This window comes from Salvelinus alpinus, chromosome 2, assembly GCF_045679555.1.
Source record: "Salvelinus alpinus chromosome 2, SLU_Salpinus.1, whole genome shotgun sequence".
Taxonomy (NCBI): Eukaryota; Metazoa; Chordata; class Actinopteri; order Salmoniformes; family Salmonidae; genus Salvelinus; species Salvelinus alpinus.
The window spans coordinates 93,930,767-93,948,598 of NC_092087.1; the positions used below are offsets into that span (position 1 = coordinate 93,930,767).

The 17,832-nt window shown below is 48.3% G+C and overlaps 1 protein-coding gene across 1 annotated transcript; it reads left to right on the plus strand.

Moving 5' to 3' along the window:
- The first annotated feature begins 1,344 nt into the window (after positions 1 to 1,344).
- Positions 1,345 to 17,191, plus strand: metrnlb (meteorin like, glial cell differentiation regulator b). Its single transcript, XM_071390047.1, has 5 exons — positions 1,345 to 1,788; positions 5,951 to 6,197; positions 7,268 to 7,430; positions 10,090 to 10,149; positions 15,575 to 17,191. Exons 1-5 carry the CDS (start codon positions 1,691 to 1,693, stop codon positions 15,895 to 15,897), a joined length of 891 nt encoding a protein of 296 aa, XP_071246148.1. The 5' UTR covers positions 1,345 to 1,690; the 3' UTR covers positions 15,898 to 17,191.
- Positions 17,192 to 17,832: the final 641 nt, after the last annotated feature.

Genomic DNA, 17,832 nt, shown 5'->3' on the forward strand with positions numbered 1-17,832 from the left:
CTTTGATAGATGAACTGCTACATGTAGGACTCTGATTACAGCCTTTGAGCAGCACTAGTCCTCAGCCATCTCTGACTTTAGTCCGGGTGTCATAAGACTGTTTATAGTGTGCTATGTGTTTATAAGGTAGCCTAGTGGTTAGAGCGTTGGACTAGTAACCGAAAGGTTGCTATATCGAATCCCCGAGCTGACAAGGTACAAATCTGTCGTTCTGGCCCTGAACAAGGCAGTTAACCCACTGTTCCTAGGCCGTCATTGAAAATAAGAATTTGTTCTAAACTGACTTGCCTAGTTAAATAAAGGATAAATAAATACAAAAATTGGTGTTATAATTATGTTAAAATGTGATTATAGCCATAATAGATCACAAACAATATATTTATTATACATGTTAAAGACCTTTCTATAGAGTTAGAGATAATAACATGGTGTGTGTGTGTGTGTGTGTGTGTGTGTGTGTGTGTGTGTGTGTGTGTGTGTGTGTGTGTGTGTGTGTGTGTGTGTGTGTGTGTGTGTGTGTGTGTGTGTGTGTGTGTGTGTGTGTGTGTGTGTGTGTGTGTGTGTGTGTGTGTGACAGAGTGTGCAGGTGGTACATGTTGGTATTTCCCTAAATGTGTTACATTGCTGAAGCTGTCAGGGGGAGGGAATGTGACAAGTCGGTTACATGGTTGACGTTCTGACTGTTTTCTCACGGGAAAAGCGCTCCAGAACCAGGGGGCGTTTAGTGTGACTAGCTGTCGGGTCAGAACAGATGGAGAGCACAGGAATCTGCTTCGCTCATTGCTTTCCAGAATATAGACTTCGGGGCCTTCCAGTCTAGTCCTATGCCTATTACTATTAGGCTATTTAGTATACAAATAAATAAAGCAAACGCTTTTTACACGTATGAGCTATATTATCTCAAAACCGTTAATTAAGTTACGCATTGTAGGCAATTACACATGAGTTTATTGATCTGTATTACTTTAATATATCGGTGCAAGTGGTTACTGTTTCTCACCCGCGGGGGCTATGTGAAGGTGTTATGAATTTGTGTGTGTGTGTGTGAGTGATTGGATATTTACTGCTCTGCAACATGACGCTGTTGTTGGCTATCTTCAGACCTGCGCGTGCTGCCGTACTAATATTTATAAGAGCTATCTGGATATGGCGCCAAGAACATCCGTGCATGTCCGCGTTAAGACACATACACACACATACACACACACACACATACACACACATACACACACACACACACACACACACACACACACACACACACACAGAGAGAGAGAGAGACCGAAAAGTTCGTCCGCTCGGGGCGTGGTTTGGAGCGTGTCACTCAAGCGGAGGAGTCAGCTGCGGGCACGAGTCTGGGCGGGGTGACGTGTGCGGAGCTGGAGCCCAGGCAGCAGCAGAAGTTCGTTATTAATGTGAGGACTTCCTCCTGTTTGTTAGTCACTAGCCTACTACCTACTACTCCCCGAGGCGCCCAACGGTTTTACACGGATATTCCATCCTGTCGAAATGAAACGGAACTTTTACGGTACAAAACAGAACTGTTGATTCTGGTGGACCCGCACCCTTCTTACCAGATACTACGATGTGAATAAATAGGCATTTGCAGGATTTATTGGTGGATTTTTGTGGTTACTGAAAGGCGGGACGTGGTCGGACCATACTGGGGCGGAGGAGCGGTTGGTCAACCATGCTGTGGCCAGGTTTAGCGCACTGGGTAGCGGCTGTGTTTCTCTGTAGGGTCGCCTCGGCGCAGTACACCAGCGATCAGTGCAGCTGGAGAGGAAGGTAGGATATAAGTTTATTATTGTATGTGTGTTATTCGACAGGTTTTATTAAGCCTTATAGGATGTAGGCTATAAGCCATAAGCCTACAATCATGTTGCCGAGCAACAATCTCTTTTGGTTAAGGAGTGTTGGGTAAAGGCTATGGCAGTGTTGCTATCGAAACAGTATAATAGACGTATACAGTCAGTCCAACAACGGTAGATTTTCTGGAAACCCTCGTTTCCTCCCTGCACTTCCAGATGTTGCGCAATAATGTCCTCAACAGCGAGACCACAGCAGATTTGCAGGTGCAAACAGGTTGGATAAATGAGGTCTAATGCATTTCATATGTTTTGCAATTAACGGGGGGAACCACTTGTCTGTTGCTCAGTAAGTAGACTTTCAGTTGTAGCTCCAGAAATGACTAAATAGAATTCATTAAACCCGTGGAAATAAGAGGGGAGACGGAAGTCAGGGGCTGTTTGGGCATCAACACCCCCAGCGTCAGAGAGAGAGAGAGAGAGGTGGAAAGAGGGAGAGTAAGAGAGAGAGTGAGAGAGCGAGGTGGAAAGAGAGTGTGAGAGAGAGAAAGTGAGAGAGCGGGGTGGAATGAAAGAGAGGTGGAAAGAGAGTGTGAGAGAGATGGAAAGAGAGAGAGTGAGAGAGCGGGGTGGAAAGAGAGTGAGAGAGAGATGGAAAGAGAGAGAGTGAGAGAGCGGGGTGGAAAGAGAGTGAGAGAGAGGTGGAAAGAGAGAGAATATAAAGATATATAACGCAAAGGGAGATAGAGATATGTCACCATGAAATGCTGTAAGACTCTTTAACTTCCTTAAACAATGAGATTGTGTTTATACCTGCGTTATGTAGTTCAGGCCTGATGGATTTGCATAGGGAATGTTTTTGCTTCTCCTGTCCTGTAGCCTATAGCTATGTGAGCTCCAATTGGCGGCGCGCCATACTATTCAAAGAAAACACGATAACATATTTTGAGCTGTTCCAGTATACCAAATCTCCGTGCGCCAAAAGGAGAGCTTGGGTTGGGCGCTTGGACCGCGGAGCCGCCAGAGGGGAAAGGAGAGGGTTGCAGCGCTTATACCTCGTGCCGAGTTCATATACTTTCATATACTCATAAAACCGTGTTCTAGGCTATTGTATATAGCATGGCACCCTCCAGAAAGTGAGTGCGCAGCCACTTCTGTAATTACAGTAAAAAGAACAGGTCCATATGGCCTGCCCTTTGATCCGTCGTTTTAAGACGCAGCGTAATAAAAATAACGACTGTGCGACGCTTTCTTGTTGCTGCGGTGGAGTTTTCTTTTGAAGACATCAACTTCGAACAAGTTTATAATCCGTTACTGATCTTAATGTGCGCGCATCCAAGATAACCGACCGCATCCTCCCTCCCCTGCGCTCCGGGTTTTGGTCACATCGGGTCACAGTTTATCTCGAGAGAGAGATACTCATACCGTAATCAAGTTGCTCTTTAAACGACCTCTAAACTAACTGATAAGGTATCATGCATTGGAAGTTTGGAACTATTAAATATGTTTGTTGTGTGTGTGTGTGTGTGTGTGTGTGTGTGTGTGTGTGTGTGTGTGTGTGTGTGTGTGTGTGTGTGTGTGTGTGTGTGTGTGTGTGTGTGTGTGTGTGTGTGTGTGTGTGTGTGTGTGTGTTCATCTTTATGACCAACAACATTGTTTCCTCAAACATCAAAATATAAATATATCATAGCAAGTTTCCTAACCTCTCCCCCTCCCATCATCATAACCTCTCCTCCTCTCCTCCCCCATCACCGTAACCTCTCCTCCTCCTCCCCATCACCGTAACCTCTCCTCCTCTCCTCCCCCATCACCGTAACCTCTCCTCCTCTCCTCCCCCATCACCGTAACCTCTCCTCCTCTCCTCCCCCATCACCGTAACCTCTCCTCCTCCTCCCCATCACCATAACCTCTCCTCCTCTCCTCCCCCATCACCATAACCTCTCCTCCTCTCCTCCCCCATCACCATAACCTCTCCTCCCCTCCTCCTCATCATCATAACCTCTCCCCTCCTCATCATCATAACCTCTCCCCTCCTCATCATCATAACCTCCCCCCCCTCCTCCTCCCCATCATCATAACATCTCCCCCCCCCCTCCTCTCCCATCATCATAACCTCTTCCCCCCTCCTCCTCCCCATCACCATAACCTCTCCCATCCTCATCACCATAACCTCTCCCCTCCTCCCCATCACCATAACCTCTCCTCCCCATCACCATAACCTCTCCTCCCCATCACCATAACCTCTCCTCTCCTCCTCCCCCATCACCATAACCTCTCCTGCTCTCCTCCCCCATCACCGTAACCTCTCCTCCTCCTCCCCATCACCATAACCTCTCCTCCTCTCCTCCCCCATCACCATAACCTCTCCTCCTCTCCTCCCCCATCACCGTAACCTCTCCTCCTCCTCCCCATCACCGTAACCTCTCCTCCTCTCCTCCCCCATCACCATAACCTCTCCTCCTCTCCTCCCCCATCACCGTAACCTCTCCTCCTCCTCCCCATCACCATAACCTCTCCTCCTCTCCTCCCCCATCACCATAACCTCTCCTCCCCCATCACCATAACCTCTCCTCCCCTCCTCCTCATCATCATAACCTCTCCCCTCCTCATCATCATAACCTCTCCCCTCCTCATCATCATAACCTCCCCCCCTCCTCCTCCCCATCATCATAACATCTCCCCTCCCCCTCCTCTCCCATCATCATAACCTCTTCCCCCCTCCTCCTCCCCATCACCATAACCTCTCCCATCCTCATCACCATAACCTCTCCCCTCCTCCCCATCACCATAACCTCTCCTCCTCTCCTCTCCTCCCCATCACCATAACCTCTCCTCCTCCTCCCCATCACCATAACCTCTCCTCCTCTCCTCCCCCATCACCATAACCTCTCCTCCCCCATCACCATAACCTCTCCTCCCCCATCACCATAACCTCTCCTCCTACCCCTCCTCCCCATCACCATAACCTCCTACTCCTCTCCTCCCCCATCACCATAACCTCTCCTCCTCTCCTCCCCCATCACCGTAACCTCTCCTCCTCCTCCCCATCACCGTAACCTCTCCTCCTCTCCTCCCCCATCACCATAACCTCTCCTCCTCTCCTCCCCCATCACCGTAACCTCTCCTCCTCCTCCCCATCACCATAACCTCTCCTCCTCTCCTCCCCATCACCATAACCTATCCTCCTCTCCTCCCCCATCACCATAACCTCTCCTCCCCTCCTCCTCATCATCATAACCTCTCCCCTCCTCATCATCATAACCTCTCCCCTCCTCATCATCATAACCTCCCCCCCCCTCCTCCTCCCCATCATCATAACATCTCCCCTCCCCCTCCTCTCCCATCATCATAACACCTCCCTCCCCTCCTCATCATCATAACCTCTTCCCCCCTCCTCCTCCCCATCACCATAACCTCTCCCATCCTCATCACCATAACCTCTCCCCTCCTCCTCCTCTCTCCACATAACCTCTCCCCTCCTACTCCCTCCTCCCCATCACCATAACCTCCTACTCCCTCCTCCTCATAACCTCTCCCCTCCTCCTCCTCCTCCTCCTCATCACCATAACCTCTCCCCTCCTCATCACCATAACCTCCTACTCCCTCCTCCCCATCACCATAACCTCCTACTCCCTCCTCCTCATAACCTCTCCCCTCCTCCTCCTCCCCATCACCATAACCTCTCCCCTCCTCATCACCATAACCTCCTACTCCCTCCTCCCCATCACCATAACCTCCTACTCCCTCCTCCTCATAACCTCTCCCCTCCTCCTCCTCCTCCTCCCCATCACCATAACCTCTCCCCTCTCCCCTCCTCATCACCATAACCTCCTACTCCCTCCTCCTCATAACCTCTCCCCTCTGCCTTCTCCTTCTCCTCATCACCATAACCTCTCTCCTCCTCCCCTTTACCCTCTCTCCTCCTTCCGCAATACCTTACACTTCTTCTCTACCCTACTCTCTCCCTCTCTCATCCTCCCTCTCATCCCTCTCTCATCCTCCCTCTCCCTCTCATCCTCCCTCTCTCCCTCTCTCCTCCTCCCTCTCTCCCTCTCCCTCTCTCATCCTCCCTCTCTCCCTCTCTCATTCTCCCTCTCATCCTCCCTCTCTCCTCCTCCCTCTCTCCCTCTCTCCTCTCCCAGTGGTCTGACCCACGAGTCTCACTCCCGTGATGTGGAGCAGGTATACCTGCGTTGCTCCCAGGGCAGTCTAGAGTGGCTCTATCCTACTGGGGCCCTCATCGTCAACCTGCGGCCCAACACGGAGCCCACGTCTGGGCCTTCCCCCGGCCTACACGCCTGCATCAAGCCCCAGACAGACTCCCGCGGATCACACCTCTACCTGGAGAGAGCTGGACAGCTCCGCCTGCTGATGTCCGAGACAGAACAGGTAGATGGTCAGTCAGTCAATCAGTCGGTCGGTCAGTCGGACGGTCAGTGAGTCATCTGTCAGTCTAGTCAGCCAGTCAGTCAATCGGTCAGTCGGTCGGTCGGTCAGTCAGTCGATCAGTCAGTCGGACGGTCAGTGAGTCATCTGTCAGTCTAGTCAGCCAGTCAGCCAGTCAGTCAATCAGTCGGTCAGTCACATTTATTCATAAATCCCTTTTTTACATCAGAAGTTGTGACAGATATTTTACAGTAACCTGGCTTAGAACATCACAGAACATGTTACATAGGCAAAACATGCTTAAGTTTAACCACTGTACATATAACTGTTGCTATATTCATAAATTACTTCTGTGAATATGATTACCTCAGTGTCATTACACCAGTACATTACACCAGTACAATACACCAGTACATTACACCAGTACATTACACTAGTACATTACACTAGTACATTACACCGGTACATTACACCGGTACATTACACCGGTACATTACACCGGTACATTACACCGGTACATTACACCGGTACATTACACCGGTACATTACACCAGTACATTACACCAGTACAGTACACTAGTACATTACACCAGTACATTACACCAGTACATTACACCAGTACATTACACCAGTACATTACACTAGTACATTACACCAGTACATTACACCAGTACATTACACCAGTACATTACACCAGTACATTACACCAGTACATTACACTAGTACATTACACTAGTACATTACACTAGTACATTACAGTAGTACATTACACCAGTACATTACACCAGTACATTACACCAGTACATTACACTAGTACATTACACCAGTACATTACACCAGTACATTACACCAGTACATTACACCAGTACATTACACTAGTACATTACACCAGTACATTGCACCAGTACATTGCACCAGTACATTACACCAGTACATTACACCAGTACATTACACCAGTACATTACACCAGTACATTGCACCAGTACATTACACCAGTACATTACACTAGTACATTACACTAGTACATTACACCAGTACATGTATATATTTAATCATGTTTGATATATTTCCAGGCGCACGGCAGGGTGCAGTGTTTCTCCCTGACAGAGGGGGCGCTGTTCATAGAGGCAGTGGGCCAGCAGGACATCAGCAGGAGGATCACAGCGTTTCAGTATGAACTGGTGGCCAGCCACGGACCTGGAGCTCATCTTTACCCACACCTCAACACTGGCACTGGTAAGAGACCAACACACACACACACACACACACACACACACACACACACGAACACTGGCACTGGTAAGAGACTAACACACACATTCCATGGTAGAACCCAGGCGATAGAACCCGTTCCCCAGATCAAGGGCTTTTCAAAGTAACATGACAGGTGGACAGAGTCAGTGACAGAGTCCAGAGAGAGGAGGAAGAATGAACCACTGGTTCAACTGACCCCTAGACACATTACATAGACCTTGTGTTAGCTGAAGAATGAACCACTGGTTCAACTGACCCCTAGACATATTACATAGACCTTGTGTTAGCTGAAGAATGAACCACTGGTTCAACTGACCCCTAGACATATTACATAGACCTTGTGTTAGCTGAAGAATGAACCACTGGTTCAACTGACCCCTAGACACATTAAATAGACCTTGTGTTAGCTGAAGAATGAACCACTGGTTCAACTGACCCCTAGACACATTAAATAGGTCTTGTGTTAGCTGAAGAATGAACCACTGGTTCAACTGACCCCTAGACACATTAAATAGGTCTTGTGTTAGCTGAAGAATGAACCACTGGTTCAACTGACCCCTAGACACATTACATAGACCTTGTGTTAGCTGAAGAATGAACCACTGGTTCAACTGACCCCTAGACACATTAAATAGACCTTGTGTTAGCTGAAGAAGGGGAGGAAGAGGTAGAAATGGGGGGGGGGGGCAGGAGATGACAGGAGTTAAACAGGGTGACTGTCTGTCTAGCCTAATAAAGCAGTCTAGCCCAGACCCACACACCCACAGCCCTGCTGTCACTCAAGAGACAGACAGACCAGACCAGAGACCCCCCTCCCTCTCTTACTGCTGTCCTCTATCCCCGTCTCTCTCCTCTCTCCCGTCTCCCTCCTCTCTCTCTCGTCTCCCTCTCTGACATATAAAAACAAGCAGGCTAATCAACAGGTCACACTGGGGTCAAGCCCAGGGGTCAGCCAATCATCATCCAGCTGTCAGTCAGCGGTGTCTGCTGCAAGTCAGGGAGAGGATATGATTGGTCAGATGGAGAATGGAGGGAGAGTGGGAGGGAGAGCGGGAGAGAGAGAGAGGTTTGTATCTGCCTAGTACAGGTATGGAGGGAGGGAGGGAGAAAGAGAGAGAGATATGTTTTGTATCTGCCAAGTACAGGTATGGAGGGAGGGAGGGAGGGAGGGAGGGAGGGAGGGAGGGAGGTTTGTATCTGCCTAGTACACAGAGAGAGAGAGAGAGAGAGAGATATGTTTTGTATCTGTCTAGTACAGGTATGGAGAGAGAGAGGTTTGTATCTGTCTAGTACAGGTATGTGTGTGCCATAAAACCAGACAGACAAAGAGAAAGACTGTGTGTGTTTAATAGTTGTTTTACTGGCAGACAGGGTCAAAGGTTACCACCCTGACTACCCTCTCTCCCACCTGTTGTTTCACTCTCTCACACTCACACACACACACACACACACACACACACACACACACACACACACACACACACACACACACACACACACACACACACACACACACACGTGAAAATCCGTCATCTTGTACCCTCCCCCATAGATATCCATCTCATCCCACCCTCTCTCCCTCCTCATTCCTCCCTCCTCACCCCTCCCTCTCTCCCTCCTCACCCCTCCCTCTCTCCCTCCTCACCCCTCCCTCTCTCCATCCTCATCCCTCCCTCTCTCCATCCTCACCCCTCCCTCTCTCCATCCTCATCCCTCCCTCTCTCCATCCTCATCCCTTCCTCTCTCCCTCCTCATCCTTCCCTCTCTCCTTCCCTCTCTTCTTACTCATGCCTCCCTCTCTCCAACTCATCTCTCACCACTCCCTCCTCACCCCTCCCTCTCTCCCTCCTCATCCCTCCCTCTCTCCCTCCTTATCACTCCCTCTCTCCACCTCATCCCTCACCCTCCCTCTCTCCATCCTCATCCCTCCCTCTCTCCCTCCTCACCACTCCCTCTCTTCCTCCTCATTCCTCTCTCTCTCCTCATTCCTCCCTCTCCCTCCTCATCCCTCCCTCTCTCCTTCCCTCTCTTCCTCCTCATGCCTCCCTCTCTCCACCTCATCTCTCACCCCTCCCTCCCTCCCTCCCTCCCTCCCTCCCTCCCTCCCTCACCACTCCTTCCCTCCCTCCTCATCCCTCCCTCCCTCTCTCCCCCCCATCCTTTCCTCTCTCCCTCCTCATTCCTCCCTCTCTCCCTCCTCATTTCTCCCTCTCTCCTTCCTCATCCCTTCGTCTCTCCCTCCTCACCCCTCCCTGATCTCCCTCCTCATCCCTCATTCCTCCCTCTCATTACTCCCTCTCTCCCTCCTCAAGAGTGTGCAAAGCTGTCATCAAGGCTATTTGAAGAATCTCAAATTTAACATATATTTTAATTTCTTTAACACTTCTTTGGTTACTACATGATTCCATATGTGTTATTTCATAGTTTTGATGTCTTCACTATTATTCTACAATGTAGAAAATAGTAAAAATCAAGAAAAACCCTTGAATGAGTAGGTGTTCTAAAACATTTGACCGGTAGTGTACACTGTATGGTGGTGTGCGATGGTGTGTGGTGTTGTGCGGTGGTGTGCGGTGGTGTGTGGTGTTGTATGGTGGTGTATGGTGGTGTATATGTCATGTGTCTCATGTCTCTCTCTCAGCCTCCTGTACACCCTGCACAGATGACCAGATCCTGATGGCGGTATGCACCAGCGACTTTGGTAAGCACACACACAGGTACGCACAACACCACAACACACACACCCACAGAACAATGGCACAGAACAATCATTAAGTTTGCTGGCGACACGACGGTGGTAGGCCTGATCACCAACTACGATGAGACAGCCAATAAGAGGAGGATGTCAGCGCCCCCCATCCACATCGACTGTAGGGGATCAGGTGGAGAGAGGTTCACCTTCCTCTGTGTCCACATCACTGAGGGATTAACATGGTACACACACACACACACACACACACACACACACCACCACCACCACGCCTTCCCCCTCAGGAGGCTTGGGCCCTCAGATCCTCAGAATGTTCTACAGCTGGACCATTGAGAGAATATTGACTGGCTGCGTCTCCGCCTGGTATGGCAACTGCTTGGCATCCGGCCGCAAGGCGCTCCAGAGGGTAGTGCGTACGGTGCAGTACATCACTGGGGCCGAATTCACTGCCATCCAGGACCTCTATACCAGGCGGTGTCAGAGGAAGGCCCTAAAAAATGGTCAAAGACTCCAGGCATCCAAGTCATAGACTGTTCTCTCTGCTACCGCACGGCAAGCGGTACCGATACACCAAGTCTGGAACCAGCAGGACTCTGCTTCTACCCCCAAGCCATAAGACTGAACAAGACCGCTAAATAGTTAACCAATAACTATCTGCACTATCCGCATTGAACCCCATTACACCAACTCTTTAGACCCATCACATACACTGCTGCTACTGTTTATTACCTATCCTGTTGCCTAGTCACTTTATCTCTACCTATATGTACATATCTACTATCCCTATCTATACCTCATACCCCTGCACATAGACTCAGTACTGGTACCACGTCTATATAGCCAAGTTATCATAGACTCAGTACTGGTACCAGGTGTGTATAGCCAAGTTATCATAGACTCAGTACTGGTACCCCGTCTATATAGCCAAGTTATCACAGACTCAGTACTGGTACCACGTCTATATAGCCAAGTTATCATAGACTCAGTACTGGTACCACGTGTATATAGCCAAGTTATCATAGACTCAGTACTGGTACCACGTCTATATAGCCAAGTTATCATAGACTCAGTACTGGTACCACGTGTATATAGCCAAGTTATCACAGACTCAGTACTGGTACCACGTCTATATAGCCAAGTTATCATTGACTCAGTACTGGTACCACGTGTGTATAGCCAAGTTATCATAGACTCAGTACTGGTACCACGTCTATATAGCCAAGTTATCATAGACTCAGTACTGGTACCCCGTCTATATAGCCAAGTTATCACAGACTCAGTACTGGTACCACGTCTATATAGCCAAGTTATCATTGACTCAGTACTGGTACCACGTCTATATAGCCAAGTTATCACAGACTCAGTACTGGTACCACGTCTATATAGCCAAGTTATCATAGACTCAGTACTGGTACCACGTGTATATAGCCAAGTTATCATAGACTCAGTACTGGTACCACGTCTATATAGCCAAGTTATCATAGACTCAGTACTGGTACCACGTCTATATAGCCAAGTTATCATAGACTCAGTACTGGTACCACGTGTATATAGCCAAGTTATCACAGACTCAGTACTGGTACCACGTCTATATAGCCAAGTTATCATTGACTCAGTACTGGTACCACGTGTGTATAGCCAAGTTATCATAGACTCAGTACTGGTACCACGTGTGTATAGCCAAGTTATCATAGACTCAGTACTGGTACCACGTGTGTATAGCAGAGTTATCATAGACTCAGTACTGGTACCACGTGTGTATAGCCAAGTTATCATAGACTCAGTACTGGTACCACGTGTTTATAGCCAAGTTATCATAGACTCAGTACTGGTACCACGTCTATATAGCCAAGTTATCACAGACTCAGTACTGGTACCACGTGTGTATAGCCAAGTTATCACAGACTCAGTACTGGTACCACGTGTTTATAGCCAAGTTATCATAGACTCAGTACTGGTACCACGTCTATATAGCCAAGTTATCACAGACTCAGTACTGGTACCACGTCTATATAGCCAAGTTATCATAGACTCAGTACTGGTACCACGTCTATATAGCCAAGTTATCACAGACTCAGTACTGGTACCACGTGTGTATAGCCAAGTTATCACAGACTCAGTACTGGTACCACGTCTATATAGCCAAGTTATCATAGACTCAGTACTGGTACCACGTGTTTATAGCCAAGTTATCATAGACTCAGTACTGGTACCACGTCTATATAGCCAAGTTATCATAGACTCAGTACTGGTACCACGTCTATATAGCCAAGTTATCATAGACTCAGTACTGGTACCCCGTCTATATAGCCAAGTTATCATAGACTCAGTACTGGTACCCCGTCTATATAGCCAAGTTATCACAGACTCAGTACTGGTACCAGGTGTGTATAGCCAAGTTATCATAGACTCAGTACTGGTACCACGTGTGTATAGCCAAGTTATCATAGACTCAGTACTGGTACCCCGTCTATATAGCCAAGTTATCATAGACTCAGCACTGGTACCAGGTGTGTATAGCCAAGTTATCACAGACTCAGTACTGGTACCACGTGTGTATAGCCAAGTTATCACAGACTCAGTACTGGTACCACGTCTATATAGCCAAGTTATCATAGACTCAGTACTGGTACCACGTGTTTATAGCCAAGTTATCATAGACTCAGTACTGGTACCACGTCTATATAGCCAAGTTATCACAGACTCAGTACTGGTACCAGGTGTGTATAGCCAAGTTATCATAGACTCAGTACTGGTACCACGTGTGTATAGCCAAGTTATCATAGACTCAGTACTGGTACCACGTGTGTATAGCCAAGTTATCACAGACTCAGTACTGGTACCACGTCTATATAGCCAAGTTATCATAGACTCAGTACTGGTACCACGTGTGTATAGCCAAGTTATCACAGACTCAGTACTGGTACCCCGTCTATATAGCCAAGTTATCATAGACTCAGTACTGGTACCACGTGTGTATAGCCAAGTTATCACAGACTCAGTACTGGTACCCCGTCTATATAGCCAAGTTATCATAGACTCAGTACTGGTACCCCGTCTATATAGCCAAGTTATCATAGACTCAGTACTGGTACCCCGTCTATATAGCCAAGTTATCATAGACTCAGTACTGGTACCACGTGTTTATAGCCAAGTTATCATAGACTCAGTACTGGTACCACGTCTATATAGCCAAGTTATCATAGACTCAGTACTGGTACCACGTCTATATAGCCAAGTTATCATAGACTCAGTACTGGTACCCCGTCTATATAGCCAAGTTATCATAGACTCAGTACTGGTACCACGTGTGTATAGCCAAGTTATCATAGACTCAGTACTGGTACCACGTGTTTATAGACAAGTTACTCGTGTTATTTTTCAATTACTTTAAAATGTTTCTCTCTGCATTGTTGGGAAGGGCCCGTCAGTAAGCATTTCACTGTTAGTCTCCCCCTGTTGTTTACCAAGCATTTCACTGTTAGTCTCCACCTGTTGTTTACCAAGCATTTCACTGTTAGTCTCCCCCTGTTGTTTACCAAGCATTTCACTGTTAGTCTCCCCCTGTTGTTTACCAAGCATTTCACTGTTAGTCTCCACCTGTTGTTTACCAAGCATTTCACTGTTAGTCTCCCCCTGTTGTTTACCAAGCATTTCACTGTTAGTCTCCCCCTGTTGTTTACCAAGCATTTCACTGTTAGTCTCCACCTGTTGTTTACCAAGCATTTCACTGTTAGTCTACACCTGTTGTTTACCAAGCATTTCACTGTTAGTCTCCACCTGTTGTTTACCAAGCATTTCACTGTTAGTCTCCCCCTGTTGTTTACCAAGCATTTCACTGTTAGTCTCCACCTGTTGTTTACCAAGCATTTCACTGTTAGTCTACACCTGTTGTTTACCAAGCATTTCACTGTTAGTCTCCACCTGTTGTTTACCAAGCATTTCACTGTTAGTCTACACCTGTTGTTTACCAAGCATTTCACTGTTAGTCTCCACCTGTTGTTTACCAAGCATTTCACTGTTAGTCTCCACCTGTTGTTTACCAAGCATTTCACTGTTAGTCTCCACCTGTTGTTTACCAAGCATTTCACTGTTAGTCTCCACCTGTTGTTTACCAAGCATTTCACTGTTAGTCTCCACCTGTTGTTTACCAAGCATTTCACTGTTAGTCTCCACCTGTTGTTTACCAAGCATTTCACTGTTAGTCTCCACCTGTTGTTTACCAAGCATTTCACTGTTAGTCTCCACCTGTTGTTTACCAAGCATTTCACTGTTAGTCTCCACCTGTTGTTTACCAAGCATTTCACTGTTAGTCTACACCTGTTGTTTACCAAGCATTTCACTGTTAGTCTCCACCTGTTGTTTACCAAGCATTTCACTGTTAGTCTCCACCTGTTGTTTACCAAGCATTTCACTGTTAGTCTCCACCTGTTGTTTACCAAGCATTTCACTGTTAGTCTCCACCTGTTGTTTACCAAGCATTTCACTGTTAGTCTCCACCTGTTGTTTACCAAGCATTTCACTGTTAGTCTCCACCTGTTGTTTACCAAGCATTTCACTGTTAGTCTACACCTGTTGTTTACCAGCATGTGACAAATGTGATTTGATTTGATTTAGAACACAGCCATAAACAGCACCAGCTGTAAAGGACATGAACAACCCTTCTCATCACTCTCTCTTCCCCTCTCTCTCCTCCCCATATCTCTCTCCTCCCCATATCTCTCTCCCCCCTCTCCTCCCCATATCTCTCTCCTCCCCATATCTCTCTCCTCCCCATATCTCTCTCCTCCCCATATCTCTCTCCTCCCCATATCTCTCCTCCCCATATCTCTCTCCTCCCCATATCTCTCTCCTCCCCATATCTCTGTCCTCCCCATATCTCTCTCCCCCCTCTCCTCCCCATATCTCTCTCCCCCCTCTCCTCGCCATATCTCTCTCCTCCCCATCTCTCTCTCCTCCCCATATCTCTCTCCCCCCCATATCTCTCTCCCCCCTCTCCTCCCCATATCTCTCTCCTCCCCATATCTCTCTCCTCCCAATATCTCTCCCCCTCTCTCCCCCATATCTCTCTCCTCCCTCTCTCCCCATATCTCTCTCCCCATATCTCTCTCCCCATATCTCTCTCCCCATATCTCTCTCCTCCCCATATCTCTCTCCCCCTCTCCTCCCCATATCTCTCTCCCCCCTCTCCTCCCCATATCTCTCTCCCCCCTCTCCTTCCCATATCTCTCTCCTCCCTCTCCTCCCCATATCTCTCTCCCCCCTCTCCTCCCCATATCTCTCTCCTCCCTCTCCTCCCCATATCTCTCTCCTCCCTCTCCTCCCCATATCTCTCTCCTCCCCATATCTCTCTCCTCCCTCTCCTCCCCATATCTCTCTCCTCCCCATATCTCTCTCCCTCCCTCTTTCTCTCCAGCGGGTCGCGGCAGTATCAGTGGTGTTGACACGCCCTCGTCATCAGTCCACTCCTCCGTTGCCGTGACGCTAAGCCGCCTGTTCCATCAGAAGAGCGGAGTGTTCTCTTTGGACGGAGCCAGAGGAAAGGGGTGGTCCGGACGTCTGAACACGCCCCTGCGGTGCCGGCTGCAGCCGAGGGAGGAGGGGGAGTTCCTGTTCACGGGGGCAGTCCGGTTCGGAGAGGCGTGGCTTGGCTGCTCCCCGCACTACCGACACTTTCTTAAGCTCTACCGGACCGCCCTGGAGACAGGAAGTAACCCCTGTCACATGGACACAGACTGAGGCCCGCCCCCTCCGCCCAGGAGACAACCAATCAGGGAACAGGATTGGGAAACAAACTCAGCGAATCAGGGACATAGAGAGGGGGCTGGGTCGCTGACTGGACTGACAGGGCCCTGATCCAATCAGAGGAGGGAGGTCGTAAAGGGGCGGAATCTTTGATATGACTGAGATGTGATTGGACGTGGTCCCAAGCCCTGCTAACCGATTGGCTGAAGCTCTTACAGTTGCCTAGCAGCAATGATAGTTGGCCTGTGTCTGAACAGTTCTAAAGCCATCTGTCGTCATAGAATGTCTTAAGACCCTGGTGTGTGTGTGTGTGTGTGTGTGTGTGTGTGTGTGTGTGTGTGTGTGTGTGTGTGTGTGTGTGTGTGTGTGTGTGTGTGTGTGTGTGTGTGTGTGTGTGTGTGTGTGTGTGTGTGTGTGTGCGCGCATGTGTTGGAAATAGATGTAAATATGATCATTGTTGTAATGAACGTTGCTTTGTGAAAAGCTTTATGTACAGTGTAGAGGTTGTCTTCTGACAGAAGTGTATAGTGGGTTCCTGCACAGTGTGTGTGTCTTAGTGTGTTTGTGTGTGTCTTTGCGTGTTTGTGTGTGTCTTTGCGTGTTTGTGTGTGTCTTTGCGTGTTTGTGTGTGTCTTAGCGTGTTTGTGTGTGTCTTTGCGTGTTTGTGTGTGTCTTAGCGTGTTTGTGTGTGTCTTAGCGTGTTTGTGTGTGTCTTAGCGTGTTTGTGTGTGTCTTAGCGTGTTTGTGTGTGTCTTTGCGTGTTTGTGTGTGTCTTTGCGTGTTTGTGTGTGTCTTAGCGTGTTTGTGTGTGTCTTAGCGTGTCTTGTGTGTCTTAGCGTGTCTGTGTGTGTCTTAGCGTGTTTGTGTGTGTCTTCGCGTGTTTGTGTGTGTCTTAGCGTGATTGTGTGTGTCTTAGCGTGTTTGTGTGTGTCTTTGCGTGTTTGTGTGTGTCTTAGCGTGTTTGTGTGTGTCTTAGCGTGTTTGTGTGTGCGCACTAGAATGTGCGCGCTAGTGAGTGTGTGAACGTGTATGTACTACCCTGTGAATGTGTGTGTGCGCTAGCGTGTGTGGTTCTGCACTAGCTTGTGTGAAGGTGTGTGTGTGACCGTGTGTGTGAAGGTGTGTGTGTGTGACTGTGTGAAGGTGTGTGTGTGTGACTGTGTGAAGGTGTGTGTGTGTGACTGTGTGAAGGTGTGTGTGTGTGACCGTGTGTGTGTGAACATGTTAAAGTACAATAGCACTCTGGCTCTCTGTTCTAGGGAATAAACTATCTTTAGTTTACTGTGTCGAGATGTGTCTGAGTCACGTTGGATTTCTCTACAGTGTTTATAAGGTACTGTTTTGAAGTGTCCTCATTTGTGTGTGTGTGTGTGTGTGTGTGGGGGCGCGTGTGTGTGTGTGCGTGTGTGTGTGTGTGTGTGCATGTGTGTGTAGGCGCGTGTGTGTGCATGTGTGTGTAGGCGCGTGTGTGTGTGTAGGCGTGTGTGTGTGTGGGCGCGTGTGTGTGTGGGCGTGTGTGTATTATCACAGTAAAGGGAGAGAGTGAGTGTGTGTGTGTGTGTGTGTGTGTGTGTATATATATTATCACAGTAAAGGGAGAGAGAGTGGGGGCAGACTTTTATGATCCATTTTATTTATTTTCCGATACCTTCGGCCAAGACCACTTCAACAACCACACGGGTGCGAGTGTGTATGTGCGAGCTTGTCTGTTGTAGATTAATTCATTGTCCAATGTTCACATATGTCCAATGGAAATGTGCATTTGGCCTATCCCCTCTGAAAGACACACACACACACAGGTTGGACTGAGTGGTGGAGGAGGAGAAGGATGGAGGAAGGGAGAATTGGAGGGAGGGGGAGGTAGAGAAGGATGGAGGGTTGAAAAGGAAAGATGGAGGGATGCCCTCAGTGTCAGTGGGGGGTGTCACA